Source organism: Vipera berus (genome assembly GCF_964194415.1).
Source record: "Vipera berus genome assembly, chromosome: 5".
Taxonomy (NCBI): domain Eukaryota; kingdom Metazoa; phylum Chordata; class Lepidosauria; order Squamata; family Viperidae; genus Vipera; species Vipera berus.
Window position 1 is genome coordinate 74286002 of NC_138207.1, and position 26962 is coordinate 74312963.

Sequence of the window (26962 nt, forward strand, 5' to 3'; positions counted from 1 at the left end):
ACAAATACATCACACTTGCTGAACATGCACACGCAATTACAATCTTCAATTATATGTGATATATCTAAAATGAGATGGGCTGTCTCAACTGCAACTTGCAAACCGTTCCGCTTTGCGGCAAAACAACCCAGGACAAGCTGATCAGCAGAGCTTAGAGAGGACTCATTAACACAATTTTTGGGAAGGAAAGAAACAGAAGGACAGTTTAACATCTTCCAGTTGATGTTATGATATGTAACATCTTCTGGGAGTTGAAGTCCACGAGTCATAAAAGAGCCAAGGTTGCTTACCCCGGGCCTACTGGCTTTCAAAAGCCAATAGGAATTGCTGCTGAGTGCGCCAAAAAACCCGCCCAGCAAACATTGTACAGGCAAGTTGTCTGCAGCGAAGGCAGGAACTTTGCACCCCTTCCTGCTGCCCAACTACACCATCTCAACTAGGTAAGTAAGTAATTTGCAAATAGGATGGCAATAAACAATTTAGGCTGCATTTACATCAGGGCTTTTCAACTTTTTCAGAAATTGTACCACTTTTAGGACATGACAACATTCAAGTACAACCAGTGCTTAACAAGGTGTCAAAAACTTGACTAAAAAAAGGGGGGGGGGTATTTTGGGTTTCATTGGTTACATTCATTTATTGTTATAGAAATGGCTAGTTTATATTATAGAAAAGCAAAAAGTTGAGGTTCAACGTTAATGCTTCCTTCTACTCCTGCAACAGAGGAAGTCAGAAGTCAGTGCCTTTTCTTTTTCCCTTCTCCCCCTCACTTTTCCCTTTTTCTCTCACCCTTTGCTTGCAAAAGCCCCCCCACTCACTCACACTTTGCTCACAAAAGCCTCCAGTCGCTCTCACTCACTCCTCCGTCTCTTTCAAAGGCCTCTTGCTCACTTACTGCCCTGTTGCTTCCAAATACCATTTGCTCATTCACACACTCACTTACTGCCCCGACGCTTCCAAACACCATTTGCTCATTCACTCACTCACTTACTGCCCCGACGCTTCCAAACACCATTTGCTCATTCACACACTCACTTACTGCCCCGTCACTTCCAAATGCTTCCAAACGCCATTTGCTCGCTCGCTCACTTACTGCATTTGAAAGCGACGGGGCAGTAAGTGAACGACTGCTGGTGCCAGAGGCCATCAGCTGTTTGGCACTGGAGACCACTGCCACGAGGAACACAGCTCTGGGTCGGGGTTTGGAGCAGCTCCAGGTGGGGGCTCAGCATGGGCCATGGCGTGGCAGCCGTGGGGAGGGGAATCCCCGTGGCCTGCGGCTCCGAGCCGCAGGGGTGCAAAGGACGGGCGGCGACGCCATAGCAAGACACCGGCATCGCTCCCAGTGACAGCACCTGTGAGTTCCGGTACCTTTTTTTTTTTTTTTTAAAAAAGCACTGTGTCTGTGTGTGTGTGTGTGTGTATACAATAGCTATAATCACAAATCCTTCAAGCCATAAAAAATATTACTGCTATTATAATGTGGAACCTTTAAATATTTTATCCTAAAGGTGATTAAAAATAATTATAAAATATTGTACCGCATAAAGACTATACATATATTTTCTGTTGAAATGTTTTCTGCTGTTATGTAATAATGTTGGTTTAAAGAGAAAAACTAATTTTATACTGACATAATTTGTGATGATTTAATGCCTTATAGCTATGAAAAGACATAAAATATTAACTGAATCTAAAGAAACTTACTAAATAAAGACAAAACTTTGGTTGCTGATGGAATCCACCAGGCACACTTCTCCATAGGAGGCAAATCTTCAACTTTTGCCGGAAACAGACGCAAAGAAATAAATTGTAGGATTCTCTCTATAATTAGCTTGATTCGCTTCTGTGACATCCTATAAAATATATAAATATTGTTTTTATAATAGCTTGAGTACTAATGGAACTTGTAGTTCTTACTTCTTAATAACATTCCACAAAATCTTTCTACACAACTTTCATGAGTAATACAAATATTCTATAGAGAATGTATTCAGCAGAACTATTAACCCTATGAAAGATAATAATTACTTTTCCTAACCTATTATTGCCAATACAGCATGTAGTTGTAACTAGATAACTATAACTATACATTGGTGAATTTATGTCATTGAAATTGGTGGGTCCAGTGGAAAAGACACAGCACAGCATTTCCTTGTCCAGTTCTTTAAGAAAGTTAAGATAACTCAGGGCAGTTTTTCATTGCACTAGATTGTGTGGATTAATACTTTTGTTGTAATAATGAATAAAGTTTAATTAATATAAAACATAATTTATGGAGTTTATAATATGAGAAGCCTCAGCAAAAGTTTCTTCAATAGTTGCTAGCACTTCAGGGTATTTTGACTATCGCACATAAATAATAGAATACTTTATTGGCCAAATGTGATTTGACACACAAGGAATTGTCTCCGGTGCATAAGCTCTCAGTGTACATACAACAAACAAGATAATATAATCATAAGATACCAACAGGAGAAGATATTAGCAAAGATGAGAAGGGTAATAGTAATACAGCCATATTACATGGGTACATATCCTTAGACATAAGAGGTGTTCAGCAGAGTGGCACAGGGGAAAAAAACCTGTCTTTGTGTCTAGTTATTTTGGCATGCAATGCCCTATAGCAGTGTCCTGAGGGGAGGAGTTGAAACAGTTTATGTGAGGGGGTCTGTAGATATTTTCTCAGCGCTTTCTGGCTTGTGCAGTATTCAGGTCCTCAGTAGAAGGCGGCTGGTTGCAATTGTTTTTTCTGCAGTCTTAACTATCTGTTGAAGTCCGTGTCTGTCCTGTTTGGTTGCTGTACCAAATCAGACAGTTATAGAAGTACAAATGAGAGACTCAATAATTCCTCTGTAGAATTTTTATCAACAGCTGCTAGGGCAATAACTGAAACTAATAACTGAAAGCATGAAACCCATCATTTTAAACAACAGAAAATAGCTTACTTCTTAAACCAGTGAATTAGGTAGTGATGATCATCTTCAGTTAAGGCAGTAATCTGTCTTAGCAAGTGAGCAAAAATAACATATGTTGTTGTGTTACTAAACAGAGGATTCTGAAAAAGATTAAAAACACTTCATTAGTATACTGTAAAAAAAACCTAAACTATCTATCTCCAAATTATCATAATATTACTGAAATAAGTGTAAGTTATTTTGATTGGTTCTGATAAAGTATAACTCAGCTGGATTTTTATTGTCACAGAGACTGTTTTATGATTATTTTTCTTTTTAAAAAGTAACATTTACTCTGACTTCTGGTGACCTCATCAATAAGTTCAATTTAGTAAAGTAACCATATAAGAATCCTAGAAGTTAAAAGGCTGCTTTTTCCCTTGCATTGAAAATAGACAGAGTACCGTATGATTCTGTCAGTGATTAATTGGTATACAAGCAACTGTACCCAACAGTGCTGCTGAGTTGTGATGGAGTTAAGCTATAAACACATGAGGCTATTCCAGTATTAATCGTATCACTGGGATGAGGCTATTCCAGTATTAATCATATCACTGGGATAAAGCCAGTGATGAAGCCAATTTACTGATTTCAAAAGTGAACTATTATGGCACAGCAATAACCTTTTAAACCCAGCAGTGCCAGATTGTTTTGTATCTGAACAAAATCCCATCAAGATAAAAGTAGCCTTCAGCTCCCCTCAATAAATTTCACTCAGGAAGATACGCTGAGTTGCTGACACACAAATAAATGTGAATACATGTAGTAGAATGTTTCAAACATTAAGACTGATCTTTTCTTGCATTTGATGCTCATTATTGTTAGAATTCTCTTTGTGCATAAGCACTGTAAAGATGCAAAGGGCAGGACTTTAGGAGATTACCAGGCTGAGCCTGAGGGAGGGAGTCAAACATGTCATCAGTCATGAGTCCCTGCATGCCCACAAGAGATCTAAGTCCAGCCGACCTTGAATTCCTTTCTCTTTTTATCTCCTGTTAATTTCCCTTGACCATTAGTAGCTCAGATTCTTGTAGAGAGCTTAAGCTCGCAATAAATCTTTATACTCCTGATTTCCCCAGCACTTGACAAGGACTGGCATAATGAGTGCTAGGTAAAATAACATGACTTGAAACAGAAGAAGGCATACAAATCCCCTTGAATAAATACTCTTTTTTTTCCTTCTTACCTGTAGAAGTACAAAATATGCTCTGAGATCATCTTTTGTTTGTGGCCTGAAAGAACACGAATAAGTGAAAAATGAAAGGCACAATCTAAGTTTGTGAATGCATGCTCAACTGTATTTAAGTGAAATTGCAACTATTTTATACTAGCTAGACTGTACATAAATGATGCAATTATTTAATTTAAGAATAATTATAAAGGCGTATCACGATTGATGTTAATTATCTCCAATTATGTGACAAAATTATTCTTAGTTACATATAAGACTTATAAAAACATGGATTTTTAATCAGCAAGGGAAAATGTTTTGCATTTGTTCATGTTAGTTTTATTTATCACATGTTAAAATTAATATATTAATAGGCTTGTAAATTGTGAAATGCAGAGAATAGAAATATGTCACAATTTTGTACAGAGACCTAATATGTATATCTGCTAATAGACTTATTGCAAAAAATGTAAGATCAACAACACAACTACTTAGAGAAGTGGCTAAATCTCAAATCAAAATAATGAACTAAATGTTCTCCAAAAGGCTTGTAAATGAATCATCACTGGGCTTTATTGAATGTTCTGCTAGTTTATTTATTTATTAGATTTTTATCCTGCCTTTATGATTTTATAAATATCTCAAGAGAGGGAACATACATCATAGTTCTTTCTCATTTTGCCCCACAACAATCCCATGAGGTGGGTTGAGCTGAGAGAGAATAACTGGCCCAAAGTCATGTAGACGGCTTTCATGCCTAAGGTAGGAGTAGAACTCACAATCTCCTGGTTTTTAGGCCAGCACTTAAACCACTGCAGCAAACTGGTTCTTATGTTAAGTATTTATAATTCCAATAAAATGTCATGTGTTATAGATGTATATAAAAGTTAGTTGTATTTACCCTTTCCATTCATGCAATAAACCATTAATTATTCCTTTTAGGACACACTTCTGGATATCTTGAGGCTAGAACAAATGTAAAAGTAGCAAAATAACAACTCAAATAAATGTTTATCAATAACACAGTTGAAACAATAATTATCACTAAGTGGTCATATCACAACTGTAAAAAATGAGAACTTAAAATATTTACATAAAATGTAATATATTTTTAAAGCATAATTCTGAAGTGCAGATAAAATCTCAAAATGTAAAATAACTTTCTTTAAAAATTACCGACCTTCTTTTCTAAGTTCATTTTTTCCATTTGAAACTCACTGAATTCAGCTTCCCCTTGTGTCCTTTCCTTTTTTTATAGAGATATAAACTGATATTTGCTTTTATACAGTGGGGTGATCAATTTTATGGGATCTATCATCGCACAGGAACAAGCAATTTTTACAACTTTCTGTTTTGACAGTGATTGCTATATGTTCATAAAGGTAAAGGTAAAGGTTCCCCCGCACATGCGTGCTAGTCGTTTCCGACTCTAGGGGCCGGTGCTCATCTCCGTTTCAAAGCTGAAGAGCCAGCGTTTGTCCAAGGACGTCTCCGTGGTCATGTGGCCGGCATGACTAGACGCCAAAGGCGCACGGAACGCTGTTACCTTCCCACCGGAGTGGTCCCTATTTTTCTACTTGCATTTTTACGTGCTTTCAAACTGCTAGGTTGGCAGAAGCTGGGACGAGTAACAGGCGCTCACTCTGTTACGCGGCACTCGGGATTCGACCCGGCAAACTGCCGACCTTCAGATCGACAAGCTCAGCGTCCTAACCCACTGAGCCACCACGTCCCTGTTCATATAATTCTTTAAATAGTTACGGCCATTTTCAAATGATGTTTCTGAGATAGATGATGACGACAAGATAGATAGATAGATAGATAGATAGATAGATAGATAGATAGATAGATAGATAGATAGATAGATAGATCAGTAGATAGACAGACAGATTCCAGTTTTTAAAAGATATAATTTCTATTTAATGGAAAAATCCCTTTGTGTCTAAAACTTTACAAAATGTCTATTTTCCATTTCTAGGTTTATTTTAGGAAAAATATTTCATTGTAAGACATCAATTTCATTATGGTATAACTTGATTACAGCATAGCCAATAACATACTAAATCATAATCCTGAAAGTTATGACTAAAGGAAAAAATGTATTTTACTCTGATGGAGAAAGAAGGTAATTTCTCCATTTTTTTCAATCTGTTTATATTTTAGATGGCAAAGCTGGAGCATGTAAGACTAAATGACATTTAAATTAATGGAATGTGAGCAATGGGAAGCACAACCTCTGCATATTTAGTCATATATTCAACTTTGTTCCATGATATAGATAAATAGGACTTTAGTCATACCTATTTCTCTGAATTGTACTTACTGAGTTATTAAATATTACAATTTAAAAATAATCATAGCTTTCCTTAAGGAGTAAATAATTGTTAGTGGAATTTTACTTTTAAATATTCCTCATATTTATAAATTACTAAAGCATTTAATATCCTAAGAGAATAATTTTGAATGTTACATTCTAGTAGTATCTACTTTTGAAGTTGTGTGGCAGCGACTACTTAAAATTTTTCCACTCTTATGTAGATAAATTGTTTTAAATCAACAAAACATTTGTTGATCACTTTAGCATCTTCCTTTCAAAGTAGTTATCTTTCTAGATTTTTATATACTCTATATTGCCATGAATATTGAACATTCCCCAAAATTAGGTCTTACCCTTAAGTATCATTTATGAGATGGATCATGCTTATTTTCTTGCATGATAATACTCTTTATTATTTTTGTTTTAGTTATATTATTGGGTCTAGAGTTTAGGACTATGCAAATATGTGATTAAAAGATTGGGGGGGGGGGCAATTGGATTGAATCTCCAAATTTAATCAGATTTCAAAACTGTCTTCCTAAACCAGGGGTGTCAAACTGCCAGCCCGCGGGCCGGACGCGTCACGACAAAACCGCGCCCACCCCATTGCCGGCAATGGGGAAAAACCTCCGATACGTCACGCGACGTCGCGAGTTTGACAACCCTGTCCTAAACTGAATTATAGTGTCAAATACATAATTGGAGACTGAATTTATTTGGCTTTTTTGTGGAGGTGCACAGTGCCCTTTTTAAAATCAAATTGCCTCAGTCCAAAGATCTGATTTACTATAAAGTTAATTACAAATGGAAGTCCCATCAAATATTTTAAATGAATTTTGCCTATTTGGTATTCATGCACTAGAAATCTCTATTCTTTCCCTGCTTCCTTATTTCCTCTCTTTTCCCCTCATAGTACAAAGCACTGTAAAAATGGTTGCAATTAATTTTCTGTCTATAACTCATGAACAATAATTCAGTGCTGGAGAAGATAGTATGTGATCTATAGTATCATGTAAACAGACTGAGTATTTTCTCAGAAATTCTTCAATAGTCAGGTGAGTATTTGGAAAGAAGCTGAAAGAGGAATATAATTCACAAAGCATTGTGAATTAGCAGGTACAGTTCTTTTTAAAATAAATACAGAAAACACATAGTCCCCACCAACCACTTCCAAGACAAGATAACATTTACTTTTCCCTGGCAATTTTTTTCAGAAATGATTTTATCTCATATTAAAGTGAATCATCTGTATCTCTTTGTTCATATGTGCAGCATTTCACAGAACCAAAAGAAAGCAGTATTTCTTCCAGCCCTTACAGATAAATAATCTGCAGCTAAAGACTAGTAGTGTCTATAACAATTCTGGGCTGTGAAAATCAATTAAAATTCAGAATATTTCAGTTTCAAAATATTATTTAGATATATTAACCCTGATACAGTGCTGTCCTGTTGTTATTGGAAAGTTATTTACAACGATTCCCTGTTTAAAATGAATATATTTTCAAATTCATATTATCACTATCTTTCTTGTGTAAACTTATTTTATGGTTCAGTTCAGGTTTATGCTAAATTATGCAACTAAATTAAATAATTTATTTTTGAAAATAACATTACCCTACAATATATAAAAATAAAATTAGCATTTATTATTTATAGTGTTCTGCAGTGATTATATTTCAAAGGAAAAAAGATGTTTCAGACCAGGTGGGGACATTCATGTAGTACTTATCTGTATGTCTTAAGATTAGATTTAATACCTTTAAAAAAAACAAAACCTGTTGTTTATAGCATCATACAACCATGTTTTCAACTGCAATTTAAAAATAATTAGGCAAATTCAAAGAGATTATATAAATCCTGATAATTACTAAAGTGTACTTTAGAAATATTGACAGTTACAACTATATAAATCCAGAACCTACCCAAATTGAACTATAATATAAAGATATCATTATAATGTTCTGTACAAGATTACAAAGCAGAAAGCAAACAGTAGTTGACTTACAGCTTGAAATAAGGTATCATATACTGTATTCACAAATTTAGCATCAATTCCACACTCTTCAATGGAATTAAGAGGAGTTTCACTGTATTTCTGCAAATTGAAATAATAAACATAGATAACCTTCTCTAATGTATTTTCAACTTGTATTACAGCTATAATTCTTGGAATAGTATTCATTTTAAAAAAATGTCATAACTTAATGTTTTTATTCATTTTATAGCATTTGGGGAAGCAAACAATGAGACAATACCCTTAAAACAAAAACTAATATAATAAAGTTTACACTGAAAAACAAACGAACAACAGTATCATAATACCTTTAAGTATATGACCAGCACTATGAATCTTGCCTGGAAATCTATACCAATAACCTCAAAATGGATGTCATTTTGCTATAGTGGAACTGAACATCAGCTCTACATGCTGCATTTTGTACCAGCTGTACCTTCAGGGTTGTCTTCTAAAGACAGCCGCATATAAAGCATGTTGCAATAGTTCAACTTGACGTTTACGTTATTGCGACATCAAGGTCTAAGTAGGACCACAACTAGGGTACTTCAGAAACTGGGTGACCCTCCCCATCCCCTCAGTCAAAATTTCTACTTATACTTTAAGCAGGAAGTCTCCCAACTCTTGGAGTAACTCCTACAGTGTGGTCATCTGGAAACATGGCAGAAGAAAGTGGCTAGATTAAGACTCTTGCCTCCTGAATAGATGATTTATATTGTGGCTCTGAATATGCTAATCTTTCGACTTGTATTATGAATATATTCCACCCTCAGTCTTTCTGTATTATATATTATGTTTTCACACACATATTTTTCTTTCTGGACTTCATACTTTCTGGTTGTCATTTATTTACATATGCAGTTGTAGTTTTCATACTATTTACAAAATATGTACTTCCAAAAACATAAAAGCCTCAATTGAGAAAATGATTTAATCAATTTGAAGCAATACAAAAAAAATAACGCATTTCATGATATCAGTTTCTTTTAAAAACTTTTTTTCTTTAATCTATTCACCTTCTATTTTAGTTTATTTGGTTTTCATTACATGATATTATAACTCATAACCTATATTTTACACCATTGGTAATTACTGTTTTTAAGTCACAAACTGGCGAAAAAAGGAAAAAGTAGTGAAAACATTGCCAATTACCTTAAATGCAGTGTTAACTTCTGGAAAAGAATCAAATGTTTTTGAATAAAAGTCATAGATTTCTTTCCAGTCTCCTGTTAACTTAGCTTTTTCTATGTCATCCCTAAGAAAGTACAAAATGCAACATGTTATAAATTAATCTTTTATTAGAATTTCTTATATATATATATATATATATATATATATGTTAAATGCTTGTTAACTATTTTAGATTACCTTGCTAGGCCCCAAACATGGGACAAATCTTTATTTCCTGTTTCAGCCTAACCGAAGGCCATCGACAGGCAGTAGTCACAAAAGTGACAGCTCATATTTGTGTAAATCTAAAAAAAATTAGCAATCTAAAATTTTTTTACATATATATATATATATATATAAATGATAGTAAGCATTATTATGTTTATTAATAAAACAAAGGCTTAACCTCAAAGACCTGTATCTATTTTTGATTAATGCTGAATAATATAAAATACTTTCCAAAGAATTTGCTCAAAAACAAATGAGCAGGAACAACAGCTTAGTATTAGATAGATGATCAAACAGAATCTGAGTATGATCAGCACTTTTCCTGCAAGATGCATAGCCAGAAAACTGTAAATTGCTTATTGTGAATTATTGCTTCTTGGTAAGTACAGGCTTCAGCAAATATTGCAAAAAACGTAAGTTCACTGAGCAAAAAATAAAAGTAAACTGTCAATGGAGTTCAAGAATCTGGGAAAGTTTTCCTCTAAAATGATAGTGAACTCTTGGCTAATCTGAGAGCTTGAGGTGGGGACCAAAAGAAATAGACCTTTCTAAGGGTAAGAAGTAAAGATGAAGATAAATGGACATGACCATGAAGTTGTAAGGTACAAAACCTGTGATGTGTTTTTGCTGTTGTCTAAAAATCTAGCATAGATTTGTAGCAAATATAAGCTTTTGCTGTTCTTAATTAAAAGGACTATAATAGATAAGAGAACAGATTTTAAAGCCAAACAAATGAAGCTCTACAAGTTGTCAGAGAAAGCCAGTCTTCATAAGAGAATCAAAGAAAGGAGCAGACCTAGTGGATTTCAATAACCAGAAATGGGGTTTTTTAACAGTAGTGGATCAGAAACAAGATATGTAAATACATATTCTTCAGTCCCGAGGCTCCATAATAGCTTTTAGGCCTTTGCAGAAGACTGCAAGTCTCCAGAAAAGTAATAAGAGAGTAGGATGAACAGCAGCATCTCCAGGAGCAGTAAGTGTAGAAGCGCTGAAGAATAGAATGGGTGCAACTATTACCTGCAAAGGACAACGTGGAGAGAAATAATGGTTGATGTTTCTCTACCATGAATATAAAAAAAAATGAATGTTTGGTAAAATTCACTGGCTTGTGAAGCGTACTATCTTGTAGGGATGAGATTAAATAACTGTGAAGACATTGCTCAAGATATCCACATGGGAACAACAGATGATCACACTGCGGAATATGAGTTAGCAGCCCAACGTGATTACTAAAGGGGGATGTAATTTTGATTGTATCAACAGAAGACTAGTTTGCAAACCACAGAAAGCCAATTCGGTCTAGTGCAGGGTTAGGCAACCTTAGCTCTTTTATGACTCATGGACTTCAACTCCCAGAATTCCTGAGCCAGCCATGCAACTGGGCCACATGAGTGGTGGGTTGCAGTCCCACTCATGGTGGGTGCCAGCGCTTGTGGCCCCACTCATGCAAGTGGCAGGTGCTGGTATGTGCAGCCCCACTAGTGTGAGCTGTGGTCACCAGTGCTCGCAGCCCCACTTGCGCTTGTGCCTGGTATGTACACACCACACACACGCGCACTCCTGCCCCTCACACAAAACTATCCCTCTTCCCTCAGTTCCCCCCTCCCCCCGCTACCAACCTGGAAAGGTTGGGGAATGCTGCTGTACAGCATTCTGTATTGGTGAGTCCTTATTTTGAGTTTCTGGGCATTTGTTTTTATAAAAGATTCAGAGAAAACAAAGTAGATGCAGAAGTTAAGAAGAAGAAGAGGAAACTGGAACTACGGTAGATATATTCAGCCTTGAGAAAAAATGACTTTCCAACATGTTTCTTTAGCATAAGCCTGTATGAATATGTACAGTATTTAAAAAACCCTCTATGCCTAAGTGAAAAAGTAAGCACTAGTTTAGTCAGAAATTTCATGTAATATTTTAAAGTGAAGATAAATTACAGTAATTTCTGTAATAATTGGTCTATTACTCACAAAGTCTGCGCTATGTAATAGTAACAAATTGTTACTATTACTTAGTGCGGACTTTGTGAGTAATAGACCAATTATTACAGAAATTACAGTAATTTATCTATTGTTACTAACAATAACCTTAAGCAGAGCAAACATTGATAAGTTGAACTTAGTTGTACATCAAATAAGTGACAACACTACTTACCAAAATTCTTTCATAGTTTTTGTTTGGGTGAGACAGGAGGGTTCCAGTGGGATTGAAACTTTCATCTCCACCGGAAGTATATCCACTGAGGTACGGTGTTTTTGCCTAACACCAAGGCCAAGGGACTTTTCTTTTGCTAATTTAAAAATAAAAGAGAAAAAGATGAAAAAAATAAATAAATCAGCATTACAATACTCAAGTAAATACCTATCTAAACTAGTGCGATCTTGAGTAAATATGATTAAAATATTTATTTTCAGTTGGAATTCTTACTTAAGACTAAAACTAGATTATCCTAAGAACTAATCACATATTTTTAGAAGCCATAAAATATATAATTTTTATACACTCAGATTGAATTTGAAGTAGCACTGGCAGAAAAGAAGTAATGAAATTTTCTTCTGAGAGACCCTGGAAAGATATTTAAGAAATGATGTTGCTCCTTCTAGCCTCTAAGCTACCTCATAACTCTCTTTCATTTCAGAACTTCTCTGAAATGGGTCTAGAACTCTGCTGGGGAAGAGAACCAGTATCTTTTCATAATAAACAGTTCATATAAATATATTTTCAGAGTTAAAAAAAACATTATAAGAATAATACCATTGAATTAAAATAATATATTCACAAATAATCTTATAAATGTTCTAATAATTTTTCTATTGGCATCGCTAAAAGGTTCACCTCTTACATAAGGCAATAGGATTTAGTGCTCAATTATCTAGAGATCATTTCATTGAATTAAAGGTAAAAGGTAAAGGTTCCCCTGCACATGCATACTAGATCCCCGTTTCAAAGCCGAAGAGCCAGCGCTTGTCCAAGGATATCTCCGTGTTCATGTGGCCAGCATGACTAGACGCCAAAGGCGCACGGAACGCTGTTACCTTCCCACCGTAGTGGTCCCTATTTTTCTACTTGCATTTTTTACGTGCTTTCAAACTGCTAGGTTGGCAGAAGCTGGGAGGAGTAACAGGTGCTCACTCTGCTACGCAGCACTTGGGATTCGACCCACCAAACTGCTGACCTTCTGATTGACAAGCTCAGCGTCCTAACCCACTGAGCCACCGCATCCCTTCCTTTAATTGAATTATTTACAGGTAAATAAGAACTAGAAGAGAGCAATAATATGCAACTACTTCCAGTCATAATTCCTTATAGTATTCAAAAGTCAGGAAAATTTAATTTCTGTAGAATTTGAGATCAAGCTGAGTCCAGTTTCGATCATGTCATCTTTTCAAGGAATAAAAATAAAAGTTCTTCTAATTCAGGTATCATATGGAACACACCTTTCAGATTTTAAAGATTATAAAACAAAAGCTTTAGGAAATAACTCGAGAGAGATACAAGAATTGCAAATGAATGCTAAATCTGATTCAATGATCCCGTAAATACAGGCTGCTCAGCTAACAAATATATGATCATATTGATCAAACTGTATTTCAATATAACTGCAGAATTCCACACTGGAAATAATACATTTTGACATAAAAGTGGAATGAGTGAAATCTCTTATTAACACCCAAGAATGTTTATTTGTGTCAGAAGCATCACAATTATAATAAGGCATAATATACAATATAACATTTAAAATATAATCCTATAGCCCTCATGAAAGGAACCTCTTCGAAGAATGTGTGCTGTTAGCACATTCAGGCGTCTCCTGAACAACAGCTTATAGCTGGCTAATCCTTTCAATCTAGAAGCATCTGTAAGCATAGTGAGATGCTCATTTCCACCTGTGCCACCCAAGAATGAGAAAACTATATAACTCTACTTTAAATATGCAATCTGATTGTTAAAAGCATTATTAGCTCCAATAATTCCAGAAAATGACATTATAAGATGGCAAATGCTAGACAGGTATCAATCACATGTTCCTCTCCAAGCTAGTTAATAAATTTTCAGTGCTTATCAGTTTTATGGTCTCGAGATATAGCTCGGATTTCTAGACTCCTTTGTACTGTTAAATGAATGACTGTAAAAAGGTGGAGATTGGTTAAGAAAAATAAATATTACGTGCATATATAATGTAAAAACCCATTTATAGCAAAGTAGAGTCTGTACAGGTAATCCTTGATTCATAGCTGTAACTGGGGCAGGAATTTCTGTCATAAGTTGTGGTTTTAATTTGAGTCAAACCCAATTTTATGTTGTTAAGCAAATCCAGATTCCCTAATGAGCGTTCCCCCCCCCTGAAATCAACAAAAAAGGCTGCAAATCACAATCACAACACTGTAGAATGCTGCAACAGGTCATAAATGCAAGCCAGTTTCCAGATGCCTGAATTATGATCATGTGATATGGGGATAATGTGAGGGTCATAAATGTGAATATATGCTATAAGTCACTTTTTCCAAGGACATCGTAACTTTGAACTGTTGTTAAACAAATGGTCATAAATTGAAGACTACCTGTAACTGATAACTCTGATGATTTGATTTCTATGCATTACTGATGAAAACAGCTAATGTACCTGGAAAAATGGTAAAATGCAAGATGATTGGAGGACAGCTATCTTTAAAAAGTGGATTTTGTGTGGTGATAACTCAACTTTTTCTCCAATTCTCTTTACAAATAGGAAAATTGTATGTTTAATTCCAGCCCTTAACTTTACTTTGTGATAAGTTCATATAAAATATTTAAATCACCTGTAACTTGTAATAAAATTTAAGGCACTTTTTTCTCCTACATCCCTCAAGAGATTCTGAGAGAATTCATTTTATTTTAAGTTTGTGGTCTTATCAGAGGCAATTTGAATTTGTGTATGAAGTATGTATAGAAAGGCCCAAATAGTCAACATCAAATATAGCATTCAGATAATTTTTATTCTGCAGTTAAGCGTAGGCATCCATATATGTTTTGTAATCTCGTGATGCAACTCTGCTCTTTCATAAATGCTTTATTACATTTTGCTTTACCCATTTAGCCTGTGCAGCTAAAGTTCCTATTTATTAAAATGTTAAATCCTTTAAACGTGGGTTTGTGAAGGATAAGACTCAGAAACCACTTTGTAAATGTGCTATAAAATAATTACCATACTACTAAGTTCCAACATTTTGCATATTCTCATCTGTTTGCTTATTCATTCATAATTCTTCTGTTTATAAAGACAGATTCGACTGCAGTTATTCTTATATGTAATTTTAAAAAGACTTTCCTAAACATACTAACAATTACAAAATATTTTTTGCAATCAAAGTCTTATAAAACCTTTGGAAGAACAAATACTGTTTGAAAACCTAATTAAGCAGGTGGCAGGTTACTATTATTACTATTCATTAACTTACATGTGCAAACTGAATACCATCTGTGTTAAAATTCATTCCAGTTATTGCATCCTACAATCCCTACTGAGCTGTTATAATTATACTTACTAGAAGGTTGTTTCTTACTGTGCTGTGTCACATTAATACTTCACACAAAGACAGTTATACAAAAAGTACTGAAAGCATTGTTATAACACAAATAAAACAACATCTTCAAATACCAAGAATCACCTTCAGCTAGAAATGACTAAATAATTAAATATTTTATTCTCTCACCATTTTTAATATCAGTAATAACTAATTGTTCAGGTGAATTTTCATTTACAGAATCTTCTTTCTTTTGGCTGATAGTTGAAATGAAATTGCTGAAAGGAGAAATATCATTTTTGTGTCCTCTCTCCACTCCCTGAAATTAGGAAAAATAAACAAAGTGCTTGACAATTATTTTGACAAGATTCCAGTTCATAGAACATTACTTTTTCTTATTAGCAACACAGTGGTAATGGTTTAGAAAAAAGGAACTATTTTCCATATTTAAAAACAATACAACTTGAAATGCAATGCAGAAAATCTATATTTCACTGATAAATGAGAATTTACGGTAAATATGTAAGCCAGTGCTACATATTTAATGTTGTTTGATTTCAAAATGAATGTGGAGCTAGGGCTGTGTTGTTACTTGGCATAAATCCAAAACTTGACATAAAATGCATGATGAAAGCTATTTCAAAGTTAACATGAAATGGGGTGGGGAGAAGACTAATTTTAATTCTATTATTCTAAGAAATAAATATAAGCTGCTAGAAGACTTCCTGGATTGGAGTGGCATATAAATCCCACTGAATGAAATTATGAATGATGGAAAGGCAGAGTAACTCACTACCCGCCAAAGAGATGTATAAATTTTTAAGCAACGTGTTTCATATACTGGTTTGATAGGAAAAATAATGGAACAACTGTTGTAATAGGTTGCTGTCTACAGCCTTTTGAATAGATGTTAAAACTGTGAAGGGTGAACAGAAAGACTGTATGAATATACTTTATTATTTTCACCCACTTTCTAACTCAAACATCCATCAATAAATTTATCCAATTTTCCACTTCTCTCATTTCCCATACCATGTTCCCTTCATTTCTTTACAGAATATGCAGAACAGTCATTTGGATTCCATCATAGGGAACACCATACAGGTAGTCCTCAACTTACAATAGTTTGTTTAGTGACGATTCAAAGTTACCACAGCATTGAAAAATGTGACTTATGATCATTTTTCATATTTATGACTGTTGTAGCATCCCCATGTTCATGTGATCAAAATGCAAATGCTTGGCAACTAACTCATATTTATGATGGTTGCAGTATCCTGGGGTCAGAAGATCATCTTTTGCAACCTTCTGACAAGCAAAGTCAATGGGCTATCCATTCTTCCCATCTTCCTTCCTTCCTTCCTTCCTTCCTTCCTTCCTTCCTTCCTTCCTTCCTGTGGCGTAGCGTGGGTTGTCAGCACCCGGGGCAAGCCAAGTAATTTTCACCCCCCCTCCACAGTGGGCGGCGACCCGGCGGCTTGGATCGGATTCGCACAGCCAGCACTGCAGTGAGAGAGAGTGAGCCAGGCAGGGGCAGAGAGCTGCGAGTGCGAGTGCGCCCCCCCCAGATGTTGCGCCCGGTGCGGCTAGCCCCCCCTGCAACCCCCACACTACGCCACTGCTTCCTTCCTTCCTTCCTTCCTTCCTTCCCATTTGTGTAAGCAGTACTCCTGATCTCCAATCTTTTAGTCCTGTTGGTGAGTTTGTGTGTGTGTGTGTGTGTGTGTGTGTGTGTTGTGGAATTAAGGAAACTGATAGATGGTAATTGCATTCAAACTCCATGGACAAAGGATTGTTGGACATGGTAAGCAGATGCTATACTAAAAAGGAAAACAGTGACATAAAAATATTTCTAAGCATATTTCCAAGCATACTGTATTTGATACAGTTCACTTACTCATACAGTCTAGCTTTGTTGCATGTCACATTCTTTTGATGCAAAATATAGAAAACTGTAGATACTTAAGTAATATAGAAAGTAGGGAATATATTTCTTGCACCAATTTCTATGACATTTGGCAGTATTTATCACGTTCTGGTATTCAAACTATCCGCCACCCTCTTTGATATCTTTTGAGCTGGAAATCTAGTTGTAAAGCTCTTTACATAGCCCCACTTTAAGTATGGGTGGGGAAATCTTTTAAATGTTAAAATTTGTTTTTCAGAGCTGGATAAAATTGAAACAATTCAGACAGATATTAATATTTCCAAGTTGCAATAGTTGAATTAATGTTTTGTTAACAGTTATACCAGTCTTTCCTCCAGGAGCTTAAGGCCATTTACATCAAGACCTCTCCTTACTTTGACAACAATGTTCTTATGATGTAGGATTGGATTGAGAATAACTGGCCCAAAGACATTAAGTAGGCTTCTGTGGCTGAGAACGGCTTGAACCTGACTCTTCCTGTGCTAGTCTAGTACCTTAACCAGTATGCCACAGGCTCTTTCCTCTGTTCAAGGCCAGTTTTTTCACACAAAAAAGCTCCTTTTTGCCTCATATCATTATAATAAATATTTGTTATGGACAATTAAAAATAAAAAACCAATAATTTTTGGAAAGCAAAAATTTTAATTGTTTGTGCCTTTCCCCTCCAGAGAATGGGTGACTGCAGACTGAATCAGATTTCCATGGGAGACTGTAGATTTGTCTTCAAAAAGAATGTAGTGGCCTTTGTATGCATAATATTTATTTATAGGTAATGAAATAGAAGCAAACACTTGATTTACATTTTCTCTCCTCCCCCAAATTAAAATGTAAATGAACATTTTCAACTTTGAAATAATTTTAGGTACATTTCAGTCACTGGCTATGGACTGCGAAAATCCAGATGACGGCTAGATTGCTGCCAAGACTATACAAGATTGCCTGGATTTTTGGCAATGAGGTCTGGTAATGCTGAAGTTCATGTATCAAGAAAATGTGAAAATAGATAGGGTATAAGCAGTAAGCTATCTGAAGGTTAGATATGCCAGAAAAAGATATGTGAATATTCCAAAAAGAAACCATGCCTTAATAAATGTTGGTTTTGAATTTTAAAAAAAAACCCAGTACATTCCATGTGCTAAAAATGTACATTTCTTTAAAAGCATTAGAGGAGTCTATAATGCTCTGTTTGTGCACTGTTATCTCTAAAGAAATGACAGAAGCTAAAGTGTGGGAGGGAAAGGTGGAGTAATTATGAATGAACAATATATTTTTAATACTAAATGCTATTCAGATTTTAAAAACAGCTTGAATGGGAACTAAAATTATAGCATTAGAGATAAAAGCAGAAAGGTGGGGGGCAATGAGGTACCAATTTTGAATGCGCAGTAAAACACTTTGAAACCACCTCAGTTATGATCTGACAGAAGTGGAGGATGTTTTTAATAACCCAAGCGGATAGGGGAAGGGAGAAGGAAATAGGGGTAGGGAGCATGGATAAGATATGCATAATTGGAACCTATCCAAGCAACAAGTCATTTAAACTTGTGGTACGCAGGTACTAATCATAGAAGCTCAGTTCACTAAATACCTAAATGATAATTTTCAGTTAGTAAAGGCTAATGGTTAAGATGCTGGGTTGAAGAAGAAACCCAGGTTCTGGTCTACTCTCCGTCATGGAAGCTCATTGGGGGAGGACTTTTGGCAATCACTCTCTCTCAGCCCTAACTATTTCACAAGAACGGTGTGATGGGCAAACGGGGTGAGGTAGTAATATGCATAGGGGTAGTCCTCAACATATGGCTGTAATGGAACTTGCCCATTGCTGCTGTATGTTGCAAAACAGGTCGGTCATGTGACCCATACGATTTTATAACCTTTTTGTGGTTATTAGGTGAATCACCATGGCCATTAAGTGAACCAATTGTTTGTGTGGTGTTGCCAAAACCCAGAAGAAAGTATTGGGTTTGGGCCAAACCATTGTAAAACATGATCATGTAATCATGGGACACAGCAAATGTGGTTGTACTGCAGAGCACCTGAAGTTCACTCATGTGAGGGGGCCCAACTTTGGAACTTTGAATCTAGGTCATTAGTCATCTTTTTCAGGTCTAGCATAACTTTGAATGCTTGCTAAATGACCAGCTGTAAGTTGTGGACTACCTATAGTGCCTTACATTCCTGTATAGATAGTCCTCAAATTAGACCCCTTCATTTAGTGACCATTCAAAGTTACAATGACTTGTGGTTGACTTATGACCATTTTTCACACTCACAACAATTGCAGCATCCCCATGGTCATGTGATCAAAATTCAAACACTTGGCAACTGGCATGTAATTATGACAGTTATACTGCTCCAGGGTCATGTGACCTTTTCTGACCTTCTGACAAGCAAAATCAATGGGGAAACCAGATTAACTTAACAACTGTGTTACTAACTTAACAACTGCAGTGATTCATTTAACAACTGTGGCAAGAAATGTCATGACATGGGGCAAAACTCACTATAATGATCATGTGACATACTTAGCCAAAACATAAGACATTACATGGTTTAATGTAATATGAAGTCATTGGGATACTCTTAACACAGGAGTTTTCAAACTTTACTATATATGCAACTCTAGGAATCCATGAAAATCTAAGAGAATCTAAAATGTCACTTAAACACAACTAATCACTAGAGCTTTGCCTCCTATTCAGGAGTTCTGGCTTCTACATCCTGAAAAACTTTGAAAATTCCTAATATACTCTGAACATTGCCATAATTGAAATAGAAGATTCATTGACCTCACCCTAAGACATAAATTCCTAGAGCAAGGAAGCACTATTTTCTATCGCAAATGATAAGTTAAAATGATTAAAAGCAGTATGTCTGCATTCCACAGATATAGATATAAAAATAAAATAAAATAAAATGCAGACTTTTGCAGCACAAAAACCCACATTATAAAAACATTAAACCCGTTTTATAAACATTCATCTAAACTTTTAACATATATAACACCTTTTGTTTTTTCTAGTTACAGTATGGACAATTTCAACTGTTAAGCCACTAAAACTTTGATTATCTTTATTGTCCCCAGATTTGGCAAGTATTACAGACATATCTTAAAGCAGGGCTCCCCAACCTATGGTCTCTGGGAATAGTTGGTGAGCCTTGCCCCACTTGCGGTAGCATTGCCGTGCAGGTACTAGCAGTCCCATGTGTGCATGCGTGGGGATGCTAGTGCCGCCAGCGTGCCATGGGTGCCAGCAGCCTGTTTGCGCATGCATGCGGATGCCAGTGTGCGTGCCATGGGTGCACACAGCACATTTGTGCATGCACACGGGCATTGGTGTACCATGGGTGCGTGCGGCCCACTTATGCATGCGCCCACCGGCTAGCACCACCAGTGTGCATGCGCCCATTTGTGCACACGTGTGCCAGCCGCGTGTGTACACATTTCCCTGCTGCTCCCTTTCCTTCCAGGCCGCCAAGCCAGAAAGTTTGGGGAACTCTGTCTTAAAGAATTAACAGCAGTAAAGTCTAGAAATTTGCCCTTAGAGAACTTAAATCTTAGATTCACAGATAACTAGTTTACTAAAGGTACAACACTCCACATTTTTCTGTGCTCACATACAAGCCTACAGGTAATCCTCCACTTACAATTGGTTAGTGACCATTTGAAGTTATGTTGAATCTCTCCTGGGCTACTTATTACACGGTTCTGAAGTTCCAAAAGTTGTGCCCTCTCCAGCAGTCAGGTTACAGACTCTTGGCATTTGTCCTGCATGTATAGTTGTTTGCAGCATCCAGCATTTACAGGACGAGGTTTTACAACATTTTGTCCAAGAACGTTTTGCAGTTTTGGGCAAAAATGACCCTTAGGGAACAATGGACTTGCCTTATGACTACAAAGTTTGCTTTATCACCAGAAGGTCATTTTTTATGACCATGGTGTTCATTTAATGACTGCCACAAAAAGGTTGTAAAATCAGATCAGTCTCGGGCTGACCCCCTTTATGTCTGCGATGACTTACCACCATAATGGACATTGAGGACTACATGTATCCTATTTCAATTTGAGTTAGGACGCCCACTTGCCGAATGCCAAGGTAGCAGAGTGAATATTTTTTCCATTTTTAGAATTTTAAAAATTATTTGAAATAAAGGAGATGCAATACTTCCTTTTTCTATATTTGTTTAATATGTTTTATAAGCACTGACGCTTGTTACTAAAATATCATTGTGTTCTTGAATCTCCATCTGTTCCTCTCCCTGGATATGCTGAAGCATTTATTTAACATAGTTGTAATTTTCACACATTTTTATAGTTTCTGCTTTTGATAATTCTACCCAAACCATTCAAGAAAATAAATTTAGTATGGATGAGTATTTCAATACACCTCTATTAAAATTGATTGTCACATCTCATGTTATAAATTTCTGAGCATTTACTAAAGAAGTCAGTACTGACTTCAGTTTTATGTATTTGATATATGATTTGCAAAATGAAAAGCAGCCTAACAATTGAAATATGCAATTAAACAAACTGATGGCATTTAAATAAGATGTCTGCCCAATACAGGTAGTCCTTGACTTACAACAGGCATGTCAAAAGCGCGACATCATGTGGCATTGCACGACGTATCGCGACTTTTTCCCCATTACCAGCAATGGGGTAGACGCGGTTTCGACATGACGCATCTAGCCCGTGGGCCGGGAGTTTGACATGCCTGACTTACAACCACAGTTGGAACCAGATCTTTGATCACTACGCAATTGTTAAGCAAGTCATCATACAACCATAGCTGATTTTAATTTTTTTTTACCATGGTCATTGAATCCACCTTCCCCCACTGACTTTACTTGTCAGAAGTCAGCTGGGAAAATCAAGAATTGACCACGGTGTGAGAACTGGTCTAAATGAGAGCCCAAATTTTAATTATGTGGCTCTGGAGGTGGTGCAAGTCATAAATTTGAGGACAGATCATTAAGTTACTATTTTCAATGCCATCATAACTTTGAACCAACATTAAACAAATGGTTGTTAGCAAATACACTATTAGTTTCTGTGTTGATATTGATAAAAGACTATTTTATTTTAAATAAGGCAGGGAATAGGCTCATAGAGGAAATTAATCCCTCTCTTTCCTTTTTTACTATTGGAGGGAAGGTTAACCTGGAATCTTTCATATGTTTAAAAATGTCGGGATAGGTTTGAAGATGTTGCATTATCATTATTACCATTATCATTGCCATGGTAATATCTATTATTCTGATCAGTCTGGCCTTATTCCTGCCATCATCTCTGCTAGGTGCATTTTGGCATACTTTGTAAATAGAACCACCCTGTCAAAACTGTTAATTGCATTCCTATCAAAAGACATTTCCCTGCTGTAGTGAAAAGGAAATATTTCTGTCTGCTAATTTATTATCTTTCCTCACCAATAGGCACATTTTCCTTCAAACTTAACATTCTCTAAATGAAATCACCTGGCTTTCTTAGTGAAAACAGAGCTTAACATTCTTCATAATGTTAATGATGGAACAGTACTATCAGCTTTGATGGGACCCCTTTCTTTCACCCATTTTTCATACTGGATACCTCTAAATGAGCCTTGGTGGAGCAGTGGACTAATGCCTCCTTAAGTAACACCAGCTGCCTGCAATTAGTGCAGGTTCGAGTCCCACCAGGCTCAAGGTTGACTCAGCCTTCCATCCTTCCGAGGTAGGTAAAAGGAGGACCCAGATTGTTGGGGGCAATTAAGCTGACTTTGTAATAATGCCGCTTGGGGTGTGTGTGTGAAAGCCCTAATAAGCAGGCATATACATAGAATGAAGGCTACTGCTAAGCTTGTAAGCCGCCCTGAGTCTTCGGAGAAGGGCGGGATATAAATGGAATAAAAATAAATAAATAAATAAATTCCCTGAAGGAGTGCTGGAATAACAATGATTTAGAATAAACCTCCCATTCCAGTCTCTTAGATCTGGCCTATAGTTTACTAACTAGAAAGTGTTCTAATCAAATGTGCTTGTATGGTGATAAGCATCTATCTGAAATTGTTCAAATCCCATGATACTGAAGCAAGAACTGTAAATGAAATACCACATATGTAATTCTGCATCTGTTTCAGCTATATCAATAGTGACTACCAAAAGAATATGGAAAAAATAGATAATGTAGTGTAACAAATATCTCACATGAACTGGACTTCATGTCTTTTCAAAGCTGGCCCTTAGAATTTTAGATTGACCACATTCAAAGAATGTTCTTTCTTACGTGTATTTTAGGTTTATTGGTTTATATTAGCTTCTGATATTTGATTTTGATACTGAAATTTGGAATGGTGCATCTAACTTTGTCAATGAATTAGTTATAAGTCAACCGTATTATCTCAACATGAATTATATTTTAACGTTACTAAAAGTTTTAACAAGGAATATAAACTTAATAAAAAGTAATATAAAATAAGAAAAAGACAGAAATCAGAAAATCTATACTTTTGTCTACACTTTTAAATTCAAGAATTTTCTAAACACAGCATAATTGGATCAGTATTAGTTAGAAATATTAGTTCATCTGAGGATGTTCAGTATTTGATGAAAGAATAACTAGTGATTTGCTTCCTCTGCTGCCTTTCCAGACAGCAAACTGAGTATTTTTCTGGGAGACAGGCCTAAAGTAGAAAGAAGCTCACAAACAAATCCAGAAAAAAGGAAGATAGTTGTTTTAAATATTCAACCTCACATGAACTAATTTAGCCATTAAGATATACAGTTCCCCCCCCTTTTATTTCTGTGATAGTTAGAACTGGCAAATACAGTTTGCAAATACATCATGCAGCTGTTGCCATGTTCAAAATGCTTTTCCACCTTCCATCTGTTATAAGGACACTTGTTCTTAGCAATATAGCACCATATTAAGCTACTGATGATTGAAGGCTTTTTCCGTTATGCTATGTCTGTAATATTCAGCGCAATGAATTGAATATGAGTGACTACGACATTGTTAACAAAGATCTCTACTTCAGATCATTTCATATTATTAGAGGTTTTTTAATCATTTAACATTGGATTTAGGATGAGTATTTTTTCCATTATGGAGATGCTTATGCAGTCTTTTAAAAACAGTAACAGGTTTTGTGTAACAAGTACCTTTCTTCCTTCCATCTGTGGCAATATTCCTTGTACATTACCGACCCTTCATTGTTTCTCTGTTTCTCTCTTTCTTTGTGCCCTAAATTTAGGTTTTTGAAGCCATACTACAGGATATATTAGACTTGTTCCTTTAGTACATGGTAGTACTAAAGGAACAAGTCTAATATATCTGATAGTATTGAATACATAGGCTTCTGTTCCCTTTCTGCTTCTTTTGTATACCATAATAAAGACAGTGTGCATTAAAATGTGGCAGGGATGTCATTAATGTCCAATGGATCTTCTACATCAGTGATGGCGAACCTTTTAGAGACCGAGTGCCCAAACTGCAACCTAAAACCCACTTATTTATCGCTGGGTGCCAGGTGGGCATGGCCCACTCGGTGGGTGTGGCTGTGGAGGTCATGGAAGATTGGGTGGGTGTGACCAAGGTGGGTTTGGTCACCTCAATGTCGCTCGTGGGGACACCTGTGGGGGGCGGCTGGTTGAAGAGGGACAGTTGCCACCTCTGAGGTATGGCGCGGGTGCCCACAGGGAGGGCTCTGAGTGCCGCCTCTGGCACCCGTGCCATAGGTTCGCCACCACTGTTCTACATCATAACTAATAGAGATTTGTAGATTATCAGTTTAATTCATAAGCAAACAGTTCTAATCCATCATTCCTTTTTGCAAAAGTTACTCTTAAAATCTAATCACATAAAAATTAAACATTTACATTAATCTGAGGGAGAAAATATAGCTGAGAAATTAAAGTTATATGATAAGATTAATTTAATTATATCAGTTAAATTAAAGTATTTTAAATACAGATGTATAGCATATGTGTTTGTAACTATCTTGTCCTGATATGGTAAGTGTCAAAATACAACTTGTCCCTACATCCATCAGTTATAAGAAAACTGCCTGGCTTGCTTTTCGCAAATATTTCTTACTATAGTCCTTAATTTTATTAACCATTTTCTGGCTATGGTGAAATATAGCTTTTGAAAGGTAGCACAGATGCTTGGTGTCAGAGCAGCCGTTGTGCAGATGAAGCAAAGTACCCCAGAGCTCTATTCCTTTTCAAAATAAGACAGTGGCTTGTTGATACTTTCCAAGCAAAAATACCACTGCGAATCCTGTAAGCAGGAAAAATGCATTTCTAAATCCAAGCCTCAGTGAACAGCAGACACTTATATTGAGGTACTGCTGAACAGTTGCCTCACTGATACTTTCAATACTTCCTACTTCTTCTCAGAATAAATTAGATGGAAGCGGAAATAGGCAGGAATTAATAATGCATTCCTCCAATTTTCTATTTGTGCTGTAGCTGTAACTAGGCAACTTTTGTAAGAAAGCAGGTAGTTGGGCAAGAGACTGGTTGACTTGGAGAAATTATTTTTTAAAATGCAGGTATTTTTAAATTTGTATTATTTGCTGATTTATATTCTTTGCTTTTATCCTGGTAGTTCAGAAAAAAATCACAAGTGCTTTCTATAGTTTCAAATGTAACAGTACTTTGGTAATGTTATTCCGCATACCTTCAGCTAATTAGAACTGTTTTATCTGACTTTATTGAGAAAGCGGGGGCTAGAAATCAGAACAAGTGACTATGGTGGAAAATAACAGCCTATGTAACGTTTTTTTAAGAACAGTAATTCCCCTGCTGTTTTCATGGCAGGCAGGCATCTTCCCATGGGACATAAACAAATATACTACTGGTATCAGGCTAATACATGATGCAACACACAGTAGTTCCATATGATAGTTTCTTACTCTTGCATAACCTCCTGCCCTCTGCATTAAAACAACAAAAAGCAAGCTCAGAAAGGACAATGATTTGTTAATGGGCTAGATTAATTCTGAAGGAAGCACTGTGAATATTATAAACTGATCCTTAACACCATAATATTAGGGAGCTATCACTAGCCTGATACTCTCCATGGTGACTGGCAGATGATAGTACTCAACTCACAAATCTGGAAGACACCAGATTGCAAAAAGAAGACATAAATTATAAGTTATTTATGCAAACATTTCTTTTATAGCAGTCCTCTAAGTTTGGTACTATAAATGAATTTAGATAAACTTGCGGAATCAGACTACATTTGTTTGCTGGAGAAGTGATGGGAATCACTGTGTGCTCTGCATAAGAAATAAACAGGGCGCCCGTTAAATTTAATACCCAACACTCGTTTAGCAGTTTTGGCAACTAGGTTTTTGAAGTTGTTCCTGCAACTTACTTCCTGCTTCAACCCTTCCAAGATTACTTTTCCTTGATATTTATTCATGGGAGAAAAAAAATAATAAAAATCCACATAAATATCACAAAAGGTACTCAATTTAGCCTAATCCACAAATTTAAAAAAACGAAAAAAACAAAAACAAAAACCATCTTGAGTTGCTTTGCCTTTTCTGCTTAGATTGGAAACTTAAGTTTCTAATGACAGCTTGAAGGGACTAGAAAACTAAGGCCAGACCAGTAGATCCAAATCTAAGAACTGAACTCTCTGCCAAGCAGAAGACCCAACTTGGCCCCGTCCATTTGTCGGCAAA

General features: G+C 36.0%; 1 protein-coding gene across 1 annotated transcript in view; it reads right to left on the reverse strand.

Moving 5' to 3' along the window:
- Nucleotides 1-26962, reverse strand: part of HECTD2 (HECT domain E3 ubiquitin protein ligase 2) — a 49646-nt gene that overhangs the window by 21256 nt on the left and 1428 nt on the right. Inside the window, exons 2-9 of the mRNA XM_081328727.1 lie at nucleotides 15548-15677; nucleotides 12009-12144; nucleotides 9612-9714; nucleotides 8451-8540; nucleotides 5030-5094; nucleotides 4144-4189; nucleotides 2949-3058; nucleotides 1708-1856 (exon numbers count right to left, since the gene is read on the reverse strand). Coding sequence (XP_081184853.1) covers nucleotides 1708-1856; nucleotides 2949-3058; nucleotides 4144-4189; nucleotides 5030-5094; nucleotides 8451-8540; nucleotides 9612-9714; nucleotides 12009-12144; nucleotides 15548-15677 — 829 coding nt within the window. The remainder of the gene's footprint in view (nucleotides 1-1707; nucleotides 1857-2948; nucleotides 3059-4143; nucleotides 4190-5029; nucleotides 5095-8450; nucleotides 8541-9611; nucleotides 9715-12008; nucleotides 12145-15547; nucleotides 15678-26962) is intronic.